This window comes from Rhinoraja longicauda, chromosome 2 (genome assembly GCF_053455715.1).
Source record: "Rhinoraja longicauda isolate Sanriku21f chromosome 2, sRhiLon1.1, whole genome shotgun sequence".
NCBI lineage: Eukaryota > Metazoa > Chordata > Chondrichthyes > Rajiformes > Arhynchobatidae > Rhinoraja > Rhinoraja longicauda.
In genome coordinates this window covers 3,491,901-3,509,456 of record NC_135954.1, presented here as the reverse complement: position 1 = coordinate 3,509,456, position 17,556 = coordinate 3,491,901, and the positions used below count along the sequence as shown (strand labels likewise).

At 49.0% G+C, this 17,556-nt stretch overlaps 1 protein-coding gene across 1 annotated transcript in view; it reads left to right on the top strand.

Annotated features, from left to right (window-relative positions):
• Positions 1-17,556, top strand: part of myo10 (myosin X) — a 200,360-nt gene that overhangs the window by 154,073 nt on the left and 28,731 nt on the right. The window contains exons 27-33 of the mRNA XM_078426665.1: positions 2,588-2,711; positions 5,046-5,289; positions 8,568-8,663; positions 9,410-9,503; positions 12,707-12,762; positions 14,382-14,524; positions 16,254-16,448. Coding sequence (XP_078282791.1) covers positions 2,588-2,711; positions 5,046-5,289; positions 8,568-8,663; positions 9,410-9,503; positions 12,707-12,762; positions 14,382-14,524; positions 16,254-16,448 — 952 coding nt within the window. The remainder of the gene's footprint in view (positions 1-2,587; positions 2,712-5,045; positions 5,290-8,567; positions 8,664-9,409; positions 9,504-12,706; positions 12,763-14,381; positions 14,525-16,253; positions 16,449-17,556) is intronic.

The window sequence follows — 17,556 nt, the reverse complement described above, 5'->3', positions numbered from 1 at the left end:
AATAGTCTTCACCCTACTATAGTCACTGAACCAGACGCAACTACATTTAAGGCAGCTCTTATAGACAATAGACAATAGGTGCAGGAGTAGGCCATTCAGCCCTTAGAGCCAGCACCGCCATTCAATGCGATCATGGCTGATCACTCTCAATCAGTACCCCGTTCCTGCCTTCTCCCCATACCCCCTCACTCCGCTATCCTTAAGAGCTCTATCCAGCTCTCTCTTGAAAGCATCCAACGAACTGGCCTCCACTGCCTTCTGAGGCAGAGAATTCCACACCTTCACCACTCTCTGACTGAAAAAGTTCCTCCTCATCTCTGTTCTAAATGGCCTACTCCAATCAACCTCTTCTTCTCCAAGAAGCCAATAGACAATAGGTGCAGGAGGAGGCCATTCGGCCCTTCGAGCCAGTATCGCCATTCAATGTGATCATGGCTGATCATTCTCAATCAGTACCCCGTTCCTGCCTTCTCCCCATACCCCCTGACTCCGCTATCCTTAAGAGCTCTATCCAGCTCTCTCTTGAATGCATTCAGAGAATTGGCCTCCACTGCCTTCTGAGGCAGAGAATTCCACAGATTCACAACTCTCTGACTGAAAAAGTTTTTCCTCATCTCAGTTCTAAACCCTTCAGTTAAGCCCTTCTTGCTTAAGTCCACACTCCGCCACCTCCAGTTTAAATTCCATTTGGAATATTTTGGAGGACCAAGAACCAAGTGTGCAGGAATCGCTGGTCGGCTCGGACCCGGTGGTCTGAAAGGGCCTGTTTCCACGCTGTGTCTTTAAACGAAACTAAACATAAAACATGGAGCAGTACAGAGTAGAAGAAAGGGGACTGCGGATTTAGTTAGTTAGAGTTTAGTTTAGTTTAGATTATTGTCAATTGTACGGAGGTACAGTGAAAAGCTTTGCTTTAGAATATAGAACAGTGCAGTGTAGAAAGAGGCCCTTCGGCACATCGTGTCCGTGCCGCCCGTTACCGGGCGGCACGGACACGATGGGCCGAAGGGCCTCTTTCTGTGCTGTAGGACTCTATGACTCTATGACTCAAACAAGGAACTGCAGATTTAGTTAGTTAGTTTAATGAATGCAACAATGAACTGAGCTCAAGTAACTAACAAAGGGGAAGCACCATGAAGGGGGGGAGAACAAAGGAGGATAATTAAGTATCATTCATCATTCATTCATTCATTCATTCATTCATTCATTCATTCATTCATTCATTCATTAAACCAATTAACCAAATCTGCAGTTCCTTGTTCTAACTCTGTACTAACATACAAACATAGAAAATAGGTGCAGGAGGAGGCCATTTGGCCCTTCGAGCCAGCACCGCCATCCATTGTGATGAGGAAAAAAAAATCAGTCAGAGAGTTGTGAATCTGTGGAATTCTCTGCCTCAGAAGGCAGTGGAGGCCAATTCTCTGAATGCATTCAAGAGAGAGCTGGATAGAGCTCTTAAGGATAGCGGAGTCAGGGGGTATGGGGAGAAGGCAGGAACGGGGTACTGATTGAGAATGATCAGCCATGATCACATTGAATGGCGGTGTTGGCTCGAAGGGCCGAATGGCCTCCTCCTGCACCTATTGTCTAATGTCTATTGATCATGGCTGATCATCCACAATCAGTAACCCGTGCCTGCCTTCTCCCCATACCCCTTGATTCCGCTAGCCCCTAGAGCTCTATCTAACTCTCTTTTAAATTCATCCAGTGAATTGGCCTCCACTGCCCTCTGTGGCAGAGAATTCCACAAATTCACAACTCTCTGGGTGAAAAAAGTTTCTTCTCACCTCTGTTTTAAATGGCCTCATTTTTATTCTTATAATGAACTTAAGATAGACACCAAAAAGCTGTAGTAACTCAGCGGGTCAGGCAGCATCTATGGAGCACCTCAGACAGCTGAGGAAATTCAGAGTGTCTCTGAGGATCCTTCAGTGATTCTACTCTGGGGCTGCAGAGAGCATCCTGTCCGGCAACATCACAGTCTGGTTTGGGAACAGCTCTGCCCAGGACAGGAAGGCCCTGCAGAGAGTAGTGTGTTCGGCAGAACGCACCATGGGAACTACACTCGCCCCCCTGCAGGACCTATACATCAGGAGGTGCAGATCCAGAGCCAGCAACATTATGGGGGACCCCTACCACCCCAGCAATGGGCTGTTCCAGCTGCTACGGTCAGGCAAACGCCTCCGCTGTCACGCTGTGAAAACAGAGAGGATGAGACGGAGTTTCTTCCCACAGGCCATCAGGACTGTTAACTCTCATATCACCAGGGACTAATTTAATTTATTGTATTCATTTATTTTTTGGGTTAAATGTTTTTTTCTCTATTCTGTTTTGTCGTTTAGCACAATCCGCAGGCGTTGCCACTTTCATTTCACTGCACATCTTGTATATGTACGTGGCAAATAAACATGACTTGACTTGACTTGGAGAGAAGGAATGGGTGACGTTTCAGCCAGGTGGAGGCCCTTCTTCAGACGGATGAATCTAAACCTGGCACAGTCAACAACAACTCTGCCATCTCCTAGTTTGCCGTCTTTACCTGTGATCGTCGGTGTGGTAACCATCTCTCCCCTTTTCTCCGCAGTTTGAGGAGAGTGACGATGAAGGCGGTAGCAGGTTCGATGCGGAGACGGAACTGTCGTACCGGAGAGACTCAGTGTACAGCTGTGTCAGTCTGCCTTACTTCCACAGCTTCCTCTACATGAAGGGTGAGGACAGGATTTAACTTGATCGATGTTCACCGGTTCATTAGTCAGGGCGGTGCAGCGGTAGAGTTGCTGCCTTACAGCGAATGCAGCGCCGGAGACCCGGGTTCCATCCTGACTACGGGTGCCGTCTGTACGGAGTTTGTACGTTCTCCCTGTGACCTGCGCCGGTTTTCTCCGAGATCTTCGATTTCCTCCCACACTCCAAAGACGTGCAGATTTGCAAGTTAATTGGCTTGGTAAATGTAAACATTGTCCCTAGTGTGTGTAGGATAGTGTTAATGTGCGGGGATCGCTGGTCGGCGCGGACCCGGTGGGCCGAAGGGCCTGTTCCCGCGCTGTATCTCCAAAACTAAACTAAATAAGACCTCTGGTGCTGTCACTGTGCGCGGAGTTTGCACGTTCTGCCTGTGACCGTGTGGGTTTTCTCCGGGTGCTCCGGTTTCCTCCCACGTCACAAAGACTTGTGGGTTTGTAGGTTAATTGGCCCTCGGTAAATTGCCCCGAGTGTTTCAGTTTAGTTTCTCTCCAAACTAGACTCCAAACAATGGCTGAATGGGAGATACCAGAGGGTAATGGTTGACAATTGTATGTCAGGTTGGAGGCCAGTGTCTAGTGGAGTACCCCAAGGATCTGTGTTGGGTCCACTGTTGTTTGTCATTTACATTAATGATCTGGATGATGGTGTGGCAAATTGGATTAGTAAATATGCAGAAGATACTAAGATAATTGGTGTAGTTAATAATGAAGTAGAGTTTCAAAGTCTACAGAGAGACTTGGGCCTTTTGGAAGGGTGGGCTGAAAGATGGCAGATGGAGTTTAATGCTGATAAGTGTGAGGTGCTGCATTTTGGTAGGACAAATCAAAATAGGACGTACAGGGTAAATGGTAGGGAATTGAGGAATGCAGTGGAACAGAGGGATCTGGGAATAACTGTGCATTGTTCCCTGAAGGTGGAATCTCATGTGGATAGGGTGGTGAAGAAGGCGTTTGGTATGCTTGCCTTTATAAATCAGAGCATCGAGTATAGAAGTTGGGATGTAACGTTAAAATTGTATAGGGCATTGGTGAGGCCGAATCTGGAGTATGGTGTGCAGTTCTGGTCGCCAAATTATAGGAAGGATGTCGACAAAATGGAGAGGGTACAGAGGAGATTTACTAGAATGTTGCCTGGGTTTCAGCACTTAAGCTACAGAGAGAGGTTGAACAGGTTGGGTCTTTATTCTTTGGAGCGTAGAAGGTTGAGGGGGGACTTGATAGAGGTTTTTAAATGTTTGAGAGGGACGGACAGAGTTGACGTGGGTAGGCTTTTCCCTTTGAGAGTGGGGAAGATTCCAACAAGGGGACATAGCTTCAGAATTAAGGGACAAAAGTTTAGGGGTAACATGAGGGGGAACTTCTTTACTCAGAGGGTGGTGGCTGTATGGAATGGGCTTCCGGTGGAAGTGGTGGAGGCTGGCTCGATTTTATTATTTAAGTGTAAATTGGATAGGTATATGGATAGGAGGGGATTGGAGGGTTATGGTCTGAGAGCAGGTAGATGAGACTAGGTCAGAGAAAGTGGTCGGCGTGGACTGGTAGGGCCGAACGGGCCTGTTTCCATGCTGTAGTTGTTATATGGTTATATGGTTAATAAACTAATCCTTAGATGCGCGTGTTTGTAGATTAAATAGCCTCTGTAAATTGTTCCCTAGTGTGAAGGGCAGCACGGTGGTGCTGCCTCACAGCGCCAGAGACCCGGGATCCATCCTGACTACGGGTGCTGTCTGTACGGAGTTTGCACGTTCTCCCCGTGACCTGCGTGGGTTTTCTCCGGGTGCTCCAGTTTCCAAAGATGTACAATAGACAATAGGTGCAGGAGGAGGCCATTCGGCCCTTCGAGCCAGCACCGCCATTCAATGTGGTCATGGCTGATCATTCTCAATCAGTACCCCGTTCCTGCCTTCTCCCCATACCCCCTGACTCCGCTATCCTTAAGAGCTCTATCAAGCTCTCTCTTGAATGCATTCAGAGAATTGGCCTCCACTGCCTTCTGAGGCAGAGAATCCCACAGAATGTACAGATTTGTAGGTTAATTGGCTTTGTTAATGTGCGAAGATCACCGGTCGGCGCGGTCTCGGTGGAACACAGGGCCTGTTTCCGCGATGTATCTCTAAACTAAACTGTTGGAGTGGGATAACTTAGAACTAGTATGAACGGGCGATCGACCCTCAGCGTGGGCCTAACAGCATATGAGGCCAGGTGGTCATAATGTTTTGGCTGATGGGCGTGTGTATAAGTCCATGTTACGTCTACGTTGTGTGAAGTAAACGCAGCTCCGGCGTGTGTGCTTTGCAGGGGGTTTGATCAACACGTGGAAGCGGCGTTGGTGCGTGCTGAAGGACGAGACCTTCATGTGGTACCGCTCCAAGCAGGAGGCGCTGAAGCAAGGCTGGCTGCTGAAGAAAGGAGGTGGCACCTCCACGCTCTCCCGCAGGAATTGGAAACGCCGCTGGTTCGTGCTGAGGGAGGGGCAGCTGGCTTACTTCGAGAACGACAGCGAGGAGAAGCAGAAGGGGACCATCGACATCAGAGCCGCCAGGTAACCAGGGCGCAGCGGGTAGTGCCACTGGCTCACAGCGCCCCACACACCGCGCACACCCCACACACCCCACACACCCCACACACACACCCCACACACCACACACACACCCCACACACCCCACACACCCCACACACACCCCACACACCCCACACACCCCACACATCCCACACACACCCCACACACCCCACACACACCCCGGCCCCAACGTCAATTCGGGCGGTCACCGTGGCACAGCGGTAGAGTTGCCGCCTTACAGCGAATGCAGCGCCGGAGACCCGGGTTCCATCCCGACTGCGGGCGCTGTCTGTACGGAGTTGAGTATAGGAGCAAAGAGGTCCTTCTGCAGTTGTACAGGGCCCTAGTGAGACTGCACCTGGAGTACTGTGTGCAGTTTTGGTCTCCAAATTTGAGGAAGGATATTCTTGCTATTGAGGGCGTGCAGCGTAGGTTTACTAGGTTAATTCCCGGAATGGCGGGACTGTCATATGTTGAAAGACTGGAGCGACTAGGCTTGTATACACTGGAATTTAGAAGGATGAGAGGGGATCTTATCGAAACGTATAAGATTATTAAGGGGTTGGACATGTTAGAGGCAGGAAACATGTTCCCAATGTTGGGGAGTCCAGAACCAGGGGCCACAGTTTAAGAATAAGGGGTAGGCCATTTAGAACAGAGATGAGGAAAAACTTTTTTAGTCAGAGAGTTGTGAATCTGTGGAATTCTCTGCCTCAGAGGGCAGTGGAGGCCAATTCTCTGAATACATTCAAGAGAGAGCTAGATAGAGCTCTTAAGGATAGCGGAGTCAGGGGGTATGGGGAGAAGGCAGGAACGGGGTACTGATTGAGAATGATCAGCCATGATCACATTGAATGGCGGTGCTGGCTCGAAGGGCCGAATGGCCTACCCCTGCACCTATTGTCTATTGTCTATTGTCTATTGAGTTTGTATGTTATCCCCGTGGCCGATTAGGAGAAGGGGAGATGCAACGAGACCTGGGTGTCATGGTACACCAGTCATTGAAAGTAGGCATGCAGGTGCAGCAGGCAGTGAAGAAAGCGAATGGTATGTTGGCATTCATAGCGAGGGGATTTGAGTATAGGAGCAGGGAGGTTCTGCTGCAGTTGTACAGGGCATTGGTGAGACCGCACCTGGAGTATTGCGTACAGTTTTGGTCTCCTAATCTGAGGAAAGACATTCTTGCCATAGAGGGAGTACAGAGAAGGTTCACCAGATTGATTCCTGGGATGGCAGGACTTTCATATGAAGAAAGACTGGGTAGACTCGGCTTGTACTCGCTGGAATTTAGAAGATTGAGGGGGGATCTTATAGAAACCTACAAAATTCTTAAGGGGTTGGACAGACTAGATGCAGGAAGATTGTTCCCGATGTTGGGGAAGTCCAGAACCAGGGGTCACAGTTTAAGGGTAAGGGGGAAGTCTTTTAGGACCGAGATGAGAAGGTTTTTTTTCACACAGAGAATGGTGAATCTGTGGAATTCTCTGCCACAGAAGGTAGTTGAGGCCAGTTCATTGGCTATATTTAAGAGGGAGTTAGATGTGGCCCTTGTGGCTAAAGGGATCAGGGGGTATGGAGAGAAGGCAGGTACGGGATACTGAGTTGGATGATCAGCCATGATCATATTGAATGGCGGTGCAGGCTCGAAGGGCCGAATGGCCTACTCCTGCACCTATTTTCTATGTTTCTATGTTTCTATGTTTCTATGTTTCTATGTGCCCCTGCCTCGCACCGCCCCAAGCACCCCGGCCCCAACTTCAACTCGGGCAGTCACGGGGTGGCGCAGCGGCAGATTTGCCGCCTTACAGCGAATGCAGCGCCGGAGACCCGGGTTTCATCCCAACTGCGGGCGCTGTCTGTACGGAGTTTGTACGTTCTCCCCGTGACCTGCGTGGGTTTTCTCTGAGATCTTCGGTTTCCCCCCACACTCCAAAGAAGTGCAGGTTTGTAGGTTAATTGGCTCGGTATAAATGTAAAAATTGTCTCTAGTGGGTGTAGGATGGTGTTAGTGTGCGGGGATCGCTGGTCGGCGCGGACCCGGTGGGCTGAAGGGCCTGTTTCCGCGCCGTATCTCTAAGCTAAACTAAACTAAACTAAAATGACCCTGTGTAGGTGCTGGTTTACATGGAAGATAGGCACAAATTGGTGGAGTAACTCAGCGGGACAGGCAGCATCTTCTTCAGAGGTCTTCAGAGAAGAAGGGTCTCGACCTGAATCGTCACCCATTCCTTCTATCCAAAGAAGATGCCTGTCCCGCTGAGTTACTCCAGCGTTTTGTGTCTATGTTCAAATAACCTTGCATCCCCTCTCTCTCTGTCCCTCCCCCACCTGAATCATTGGACAAGGTACAAACGCATCTTGCTTAGCCTCATTGTCTGCAACTCGTTTTCACCTAGCCCACAGCTAACATCATCGTTACTTTTGTGCGTATCTTTCATTCATTTGTTCTATATCTCTCTACATCACCGTCTATGTCTCTCGTTTCCCTCTCCCCTGACTCAGTCTGAAGAAGGGTCTCGACACAAAACGTCACCCATTCCTTTTCTTCAGAGGTGCTGCCTGACCCGCTGAGTTACTCCAGCACTCTGTGAAACGTCACCTATCCACGTTCTCCACAGATGCTGCCTGACCCGCTAAGTTACTCCAGCACTCTGTGAAACGTCACCTATCCACGTTCTCCACAGATGCTGCCTGACCCGCTAAGTTACTCCAGCACTCTGTGAAACGTCACCTATCCATGTTCTCCACAGATGCTGCCTGACCCGCTGAGTTACTCCAGCACTCTGTGAAACGTCACCTATCCACGTTCTCCACAGATGCTGCCTGACCCGCTGAGTTACTCCAGCGATCTGTGTCTGTCCCAAATTCGATTGATTGATACTTTATTATCATATCTTTAGTTTAGTTTAGTTTAGTTTAGAGATACAGCTCAGAAACAGGCCCTTCTGCCCAATGAGTCTGCACCGACCAGCGATCCCTGCACATTAACACTAACCTACACACACCAGGGACAGTTTTACAATTATACCAAGCCAATTAACCTACAAACTTGCACGTCTTTGGAGTGTGGGAGGAAACCGGAGCACCTGGAGAAAACCCACGCAGGTCACGAGGAGAACGTACAAACCCCGTACAGACAGCGCCCGTAGTCGGGATCGAACTTGGGTCTCCGGCGCTGTGAGGCAGCAACTCTACCGCTGCGCCACCGAGCCGCCCCGTTTTGTTATTACTGATCTCTGCGATTCCTTTTCCACTTTCAGAGAAATCATCGATAACGCGGGCAAGGAGAACGGAATGAACATCGTGGTTGATGACCGAGTCTACTACCTTATTGCCGATACTGCTGAGGATGCCAGGTACATGATTTAATGTTCATCTCGGTTGCATCTGAAAGATCGCTGGGTGTGACAGTGTACAGGGAAACGGACAGGCAATGTCTTTGGTCGGGACCCTTCAGACAGATTCACAGAGCTTGATTTAGCACGGGGGTCATAGAGTCATAGAGTCACGCAGTGTGGAAACAGGCCCATCGGCCCAACTCACCCACACCGGCCAACAATGTCCCAGCTACCCTAGTCCCGCTATCCTCTGTGGAATTCTCTGCCTCAGAAGGCAGTGGAGGCCAATTCTCTGAATGCACTCAAGAGAGAGATAGATAGAGCTCTTAAGGATAGCGGAGTCAGGGGGTATGGGGAGAAGGCAAGAACGGGGTACTGATTGAGAATGATCAGCCATGATCACAATGAATGGCGGTGCTGGCTCGAAGGGCCGAATGGCCTCCTCCTGCACCTATTGTCTATTGTCTAAACAATTAAGAATAAAACATAAAGCATTAAAACATTGAGAATACAACATTACAGTTTAAACATGTGAGTGAAATAAAATACCAGAGCAAAAGGAGTAGATGGGACATTGTTGGCCGCTGTGGGCAAGTTGGGCCGAAGGGCCTGTTTCCACACAGCATCACTTTGTGTATCTCGGTGACAATAATGAAGTAAATGAACTCCCGGTGTGGGTTGAGGGGTCGGGTGAGGGAGGCTGAGAGTGGGGATGGTGAGAGGCATCTCCTGGTTGACATCTCTTGGCCTGTTCTTTGGTGCAGTCAGTGGTTCAGCATCCTCAGCCAGGTCCATTCGTCAACGGAGCAGGAGATAAAGGAGCTACATGATGAACAGGCAAACCCCCACAATGCAGCGGTGAGTACCTCTTGTCTTCCAATTACGTCAGCCCTTCAGAACCTCATACACACCGATCAGCCAAAACATCACGGCCACTGACAGGCCAAGTGAATAACATCACGGCCACTGACAGGCCAAGTGAATAACATCACGGCCACTGACAGGCCAAGTGAATAACATCACGGCCACTGACAGGCCAAGTGAATAACATCGATTATCTTGTTACAATGGCACCTGTCAAGGGGTGGGATATATTAGGCAGCAAGTGAACAGTCAATTCTTGAAGTTGATGTGTTGGATGCAGGAGAAATGGGCAGGAGTAAAGACCTGAGCCACTTTGACAAGGGCCAAATTGTTGTGGCCAGACGACTGGGTCAGAGCATCTCTGAAACGGCAAGGCTTGTGGGGTGCTCCCGGTCAGCAGTGGTGAGTACCGACCGACAGTGGTCCGAGGAGGGACAAACCACAAACCGGCGACAGACAGGGTGTTGGGCGCCCAAGGCTCATCGATGCGCGAGGGCAACGAAGGCTATCCCGTCTGGTCCGAACCGACAGAAGGTCGACTGTGGCACAAGTCACAGAAAATGTTAATGGTGGTCACGGGAGGAATGTGTCACAATACACAGTGCATCGCACCCTGCTGCGTATGGGGCTGCACACGGAGGACCAACAGCATATTAGGCAGGTGGGCATAATGTTTTGGCTGATTGGTGTATTAGCAGAATTAGGCCATTCCACCCATTGAGTCAACATGCAGGTACAGCAGGCAGTGAAGAAAGCTAATGGCATGTTGGCCTTCATAATGAGATGATTTGAGTATAGGAGTAAAGAGAACCTTCTGCAGTTGTACAGGGCCCTGGAGACCACATCTGGAGTATTGTGTGCAGTTTTGGTCTCCTAATTTGAGGAAGGACATCCTTGCTATTGAGGCAATGCAGCGTAGGTTCACCAGGTTAATCCTCGGGATGGCGGGACTGTCAAATGAGAAAAGATTGGAAAAATTGGGCTTGTATTCACTAGAATTTAAAGGATGAGAGGGGATCTTATGGAAACGTATAAAATTATAAAAGGACTGGACAAGCCAGATGCAAGAAAAATGTTTCCAATGTTGGGGGAGTCCAGAACCAGGGACACAGTCCAAGAATAAAGGGGAGCCCATTTAAAACTGAGGTGAGAAAAAAAACTTTTTCACCCAGAGAGTTGTGAATTTGTGGAATTCTCTGCCACAGAGGGCAGTGGAGGCCAATTCGCTGGATGAATTTAAAAGAGAGTTAGATAGAGCTCTAGGGGCTAGCGGAATCAAGGGATATGGGGAGAAGGCAGGCACGGGTTACTGATTGTGGATGATCAGCCATGATCACAATGAATGGTGGTGCTGGCTCGAAGGGCCAAATGGCCTCCTCCTGCACCTATTTTCTATGTTTCTATGTACTCCGCTATTCAATCATGGCTGATTTATCTTTTCCTCACAACCCCATTCTCCTGCCTTCTCCCCATAACCCCTGGCACCTGGGCGGCACGGTGGCGCAGCGGTAGAGTTGCTGCCTCACAGCGCCAGGGACCCGGGTTCCATCCTGACTACGGGTGCTGTCTGTATGGAGTTTGTATGTTCACCCAGTGACCCGCGTGGGTTTTCTCCGGGTGCTCCGGTTTCCTCCCTCACTCCAAAGACGTGCAGGTTTGTAGGTTAATTGTCTTGGTGTACATGTAAATTGTCCCTAGTGGGTGCAGGACAGTGTTAGTGTGCGGGGATCGCTGGCCGGTGCGGACCCGGTGGGCAGAAGGGCCTGTTTCCTCATTGTATCTCGAAATTAAAAATCTAATCTAAACTAAACTAAACTAAACCCATCTCACCCCTAGTGTGGGACCACAGGCCCAAGCGGACAGAGTTGCCACAACCCTCTGTTTAGTTTAGTTTTGTTTAGAGATACAGCGCGGAAGCAGGCCCTTTCGGCCCACCGGGTCGGCGCCGCCCAGCGATCCCCGCACACTAACACCATCCTACACCCACTAGGGACAACTTTTTTTTACATTTACCAAGCCAATTAACCTACAAACCCGTACGCACGTCTTTGGAGTGTGGGAGGAAACCGGAGATCTCGGAGAAAACCCACGCAGGTCACGGGGAGAACGTACAAACTCCGTACAGACGGCGCCCGTAGTCGGGATGGAACCCGGGTCTCCGGCGCTGCATTCGCTGTAAGGCGGCAACTCTACCGCTGCGCCACCGTGACCGCCTCTGTCTCTCCGCTCCCACGGCAGCCACTCTCTCAGGCTCACCTTTAGTGACATGATTTTTCAAATCAACAATCGAACTGAAACTATATTGATCATAAGGTGTATAATTACTTAGTGATTTTATAATAGCCTTAGTCAAAATGTTCAGTATCGATGCTTAATTTTATTAAAATCTCTCTCTCTCTCTCTCCTTTTTCTCTTTCTCTCTTTCACTCTCTGCTGTTCTCTATCCCTCTCTCTCCCTTTTCCTCTTTCTCTCCCTCCTTTTCTCCCTTCATTCTCTTTCTCCTTTCGCCCTCCATCTTCTCTACTTTCCCCTTCTCTCTCTTTCTCTTCCTCTTTCCCTCATCCTCTCTCCTTTCTCTTTCCTTTCTCTTTCCTTTCTCTCCCCTCTCTGTCTCCCTCTCACTCCCTCTCTCCCTTTCTCTACCCTCTTTCTCCCTCTTACCCTCTCCATTTTCTTTCATTCCTTTCGCTCTCCTTTCTCTTTCTCCCTTTCCCTCTCTCTTCTCCCCCCCTCTCCCTCTTTCTCTCTCCTTTCTCCTTGCTCTGTTCAATCTCCCTCTTTCTCTCTTTCTCCCTCTCTTCCCATTTCCCTCTTTCTCTCCCTCTCCCTCCATTTCTCCTCTTTTTGCTCTCCTTGTTTTGGTCCTACTTTTCCTCTCTCTCTCTCTCTCTCTCTCTCTCTCTCTCTCTCTCTCTCTCTCTCTCTCTCTCTCTCTCTCTCTCTCTCTCTCTCTCTCTCTCTCTCTCTCTCTCTCTCTCTCTCTCTCTCTCTCTCTCTCTCTCTCTCTCTCTCTCTCTCTCTCTCTCTCTCTCCTTCTCCCCCTCCCCCTCTCTCTCCCTCTCTCCCCTCTCTCTCTCCCCCTCTCTCTCTCCCCCTCTCCCTCTCTCTCTCTCTCTCTCCCTCCCCCTCTCTCTCCCTCCCCCTCCCTCTCTCTCTCCCCCTCTCTCTCCCCCTCTCCCTCTCTCCCTCTCTCCAGGGTACATTGGACGTGGGTGTGATAGACTCTGTGTGTGCGTCGGACAGCCCTGACAGGTGACGTGTTTGTTTATGTTTTGAGTGGTGTTTCCAGACACTCTTGGCCTGTGACATTGCAGGGCGGTGTCCAGTATTTCCCACTGCAATGGGGACGAATTGCACTATTTTTACCAAACATCAGAAGGTTTTATATGAAAGTAAAACGTCCGGCCTGCCAGCTCACTCCTCTCTGTCCGATCTTTACCCTTGTGATAATCTTAAAGCCCGAAAATCTGAGGAACAGGGTTGCCAACTGTCCCGTATTTTGGGCTAAATTAGTTTGTCCCGTACGGGACCGCCCTTGTCCCGTATTAGGCCCAGGGGGCGCTGTAGGCCCAGAAGCTGTAGGCCCGGACAGTGTAGGCCCGGACAGTGTAGGTCCGGACAGTGTAGGTCCGGACAGTGTAGGTCCGGACAGTGTAGGCCCAGACAGTGTAGGCCCAGAAGCTGTTGGCCAGGACAGTGTAGGCCCGGACAGTGTAGGCCTGGACAGTGTAGGCCCGGACAGTGTAGGTCCGGACACTGTAGGCCTGGAGGCCGCTGTAGGTCCGGACAGTGTAGGCCCAGAGGACCGGGTGCCATCCTAATGGAGGTTGCGTAGCAACCCGCCTCCCGGCCCGGGCGGCCACCGTTTGTGGAGCGGGAGCACGTGGCCGCTGACTGGGTGAGGTCACGTGGGGCGCGGGGCGGTGACGTCACCTTGTTCCTTATTTGGGATTGAGATAGTTGGCAACTCTACTGAGGAAGGATGTGCTGGCTCTGGAGAGGGTCCAGAGGAGGTTTACAAGAATGATCCCAGGAATGCGTGGGTTAACATATGATGAGCGTTTGTGGGCACTGGGCCTGTACTCACTGGAGTTTAGAAGGATGAGGGGGGACCTCATTGAAACTTACCGAATAGTGAGCGGCCTGGATAGAGTGGATGTGGAGAGGATGTTTCCACTAGTGGGAGAGTCTAGGACTAGAGGGCACAGCCTCAGTATATAAGGACATACCTTTAGAAAGGAGATGAGGAGGAATTTCTTTAGTCAGAAGGTGGTGAATCTGTGGAATTCATTGCCACAGACGACTGTGGAGGCCAAGTTAATGGATCGATAGATTCTTCATTAGTACGGGTGTCGGGGGTTATGGGGAGGAGGCATAGATCAGCCATGATTGAATCGTGGAGTAGACTTTAGTTTGGTTTAGAGATACAGCACGGAAACAGGCCCTTTGGCCCATCGAGACCGCACCAAACAGCGATTCCCGCACATTATCATTATCCTACACACACTAGGGACAATTTACACTTTACACCAAGCCAATTAACCTACAAACCAGCACGTCTTTGGAGTGTGGAAGGAAACCGAAGATCTCGGAGAAAACCCACGCAGATCACGGGGAGAACGTACAAACTGGAATTCTCTGCCACAGAGGGCAGTGGAGGCCAATTCACTGGATGGATTTAAAAGAGAGTTAGATAGAGCTCTAGGGGCTAGTGGAATCAAGGGATATGGGGAGAAGGCAGGCACGGGTTACTGATTGTGGATGATCAGGCATAATCACAATGAATGGCGGCGCAGGCTGGAAGGGCCGAGTGGCCTCCTCCTGCACCTAGTTTCTGTGTTTCTATAGCTCATGCACGTTTGTTGTTACAGACCCAACTCGTTTGTGATCATTACTGCAAATCGCATTTTGCACTGCAACGCGGACACGCCTGAGGAGATGCATCACTGGATAACGCTACTGCAGAGGGTCAAAGGGGACAGCAGGGTGGAGGGGCAGGAGTTCATTGTCAGAGGTAAGAGCAGAGAACTGTACCGCACAGGAACACGCCCTTTGGCCCACACTGTTCGTGCCCAACACCATGCCAAGTGTTCTGTCCCGAAACGTCACCTAGCCATGTTCCCCAGAGATGCTGCCTGACCTGCTGAGTTACTCCAGCACTCTGTGAAACGTCACCTATCCATGTTCTCCACAGATGCTGCCTGACCCGCTGAGTTACTCCAGCACTCTGAAACATCACCTATCCATGTTCTCCAGAGATGTTGCCTGACCCGCTGAGTTACTCCAGCACTCTGTGAAACGTCACCTATCCATGTTCTCCAGAGATGCTGCCTTAAATTTGACTTTACTTTTTTAGACTTATAGAGATACAGTGTGAAAATAGGCCCTTCGGCCCACCCAATCCGTGCCAACCAGCGATCGTCCCATTATGTATAAACTATACTAAATATACTATACTAGTATCTACACTTTTCTCAACTGAACTATACTATCTAATCTATACTGTATTAAACTATACCAAACTAGCCTATACTAAATTAAACTGAACTATATTATACTGGACTATACCAAACTATACCAACTATACCAAATTATAGACAATAGACAATAGGTGCAGGAGGAGGCCATTCGGCCCTTCGAGCCAGCACCACCATTCAATATGATCATGGCTGATCATTCTCAATCAGTATCCCGTTCCTGCCTTCTCCCCATACCCCCTGACTCCGCTATCCTTAAGAGCTCTATCTACCTCTCTCTTGAATGCATTCAGAGAATTGGCCTCCACTGCCTTCTGCAGCAGTGAATTCCACAGATTTACAACTCTCTGATTGAAAAAGTTTTATACCCCTTATTCTTAAACTGTGGCCCCTTGTTCTGGACTCCCCCAACATTGGGAACATGTTTCCTGCCTCTAACGTGTCCAACCCCTTAATAATCTTAATAATTATAGCAAACTATACAAAACTATGCTAGACATTACTGTACTAAACTAAACTATATACTAAACTATACAATATTAAACTTAACTATACGACAATAAACAATACCAAACTAATTTATTCTGAACTAAACGATACTAAACTAACCTATACTGAACTATACCAAATTGAGCTATGCTAAACTGAACTATACTCAACTGTACTATACTACACCATACAATACGGAGGCGCAGCGGTAGAGTTGCCGCCTTACAGCAAATGCAGCGCCGGAGACCCGGGTTCGATCCTGACTACGGGTGCTGTCTGTACGGAGTTTGCACGTTCTCCCCGTGACCTGCGTGGGTTTTCTCTGAGATCTTTGGTTTCCTCCCACACTCCAAAGACGTACAAGTTTGTAGGTTAATTGGCTGGGTAAATGTAAAAATTGTCCCTAGTGGGTGTCGGATAGTGTTAGTGTGTGGGGATCGCTGGGCTGCCGAAAGGGCCTGTTTCTGCGCTGCATATCTAAACTAAACTATACTACACTATACTACACTATACTACACTATACTACACTATACTACACTATACTACACTATACTACACTATACAAGACTGCACTATACGATACTATACTATCCTGAACTAAACTATACTATACAATACCATTCTATACTATACTTCACTACACTACAGTAGTTCACTACACTACATTATACTATACTATGCTAAACTATACTACAGTACAGTGCACTACACTACACCACACTACACTACACTACACTGCGCTATACTATACTAAACTATCTTGCTGTCCCTGGTTAGGTTGGCTGCACAAAGAAGTGAAAAGCGGTGGGAAAGGGAACTCGCTGAAGGTGAAGAAGCGTTGGTTTGTCCTGACCTACAACTCGCTGGATTACTACAGGACGTGTGAGAGAAACATGACCAAGCTGGGGACCCTGGTCCTCAACAACCTCTGCTCTGTCCTACAGCCCGAGGAGAAGGTCTTCAAGGAGACAGGTAAACAAAGACACATGGAGACAGGTAAACATGGAGACAGGTAAACATAGAGACAGGTAAACATAGAAACATGGAGACAGGTAAACATAGAAACATGGAAACATTGAGACAGGTAAACATAGAAACATGCAGACAGGTAAACAAAGACACATGGAGACATGCAGACAGGTAAACAGAGAAACATGGAGACATGCAGACAGGTAAACATAGAAACATGCAGACAGGTAAACATAGAAACATGCAGACATGGAGACATGGAAACGTGGAAAATTGGTGCAGGAGGAGGCCGTTCGGCCCTTTGAGCCAGCACCACCATTTAATATGATTAAGGCTGATCATCCACAATCAGTAACCCGTTCTTGCTTTCTCCCCATACCCCTTGATTCCCTCAGCCCGAAGAGCTAAATCTAACTCTCTCTTGAAAACATCCAGTGAATTGGCCTCCACTGCCCTCTGTGGCAGAGAATTCCACAGATTCACAACTCTCTGGGTGAAAAGGTTTTTCCTCAGAAACGGCGGCAGAAACAAGGAGGCAGATTTTTATCTCAATGGTGTTAGGTTAGGTAAGGGGGAGGTGCAGCGAGACCTGGGTGTCCTTGTACACCAGTCACTGAAAGTTGGCGTGCAGGTACAGCAGGCAGTGAAGAAAGCTAATGGCATGTTGGCCTTCATAACAAGAGGATTTCAGTATAGGAGTAAAGAGGTTCTTCTGCAGTTGTATAGGGTAAGACCACATCTGGAGTATTGTGTACAGTTTTGGTCTCTTAATTTGAGGAAGGACATCCTTGTAATTGAGGCAGTGCAGCGTAGGTTCACGAGATTGATCCCTGGGATGGCGGGACTGACATATGAAGAAAGATTGAAAAGACGAGGCTTGTATTCACTGGAGTTTACAAGGATGAGGGGGGATCTTATAGAGACATATAAAATTATAAAAGGACTGGACAAGCTAGATGCAGGAAAAATTATCCCAGTGTTGGGGGAGTCCAGAACCAGGGGACACATAGTCTTAGAATAAAGGGGAGAGAGTTGTGAATTTGTGGAATTCTCTGCCACAGAGGGCAGTGGAGGCCAAATCACTGGATGGATTTAAGATAGAGTTAGATAG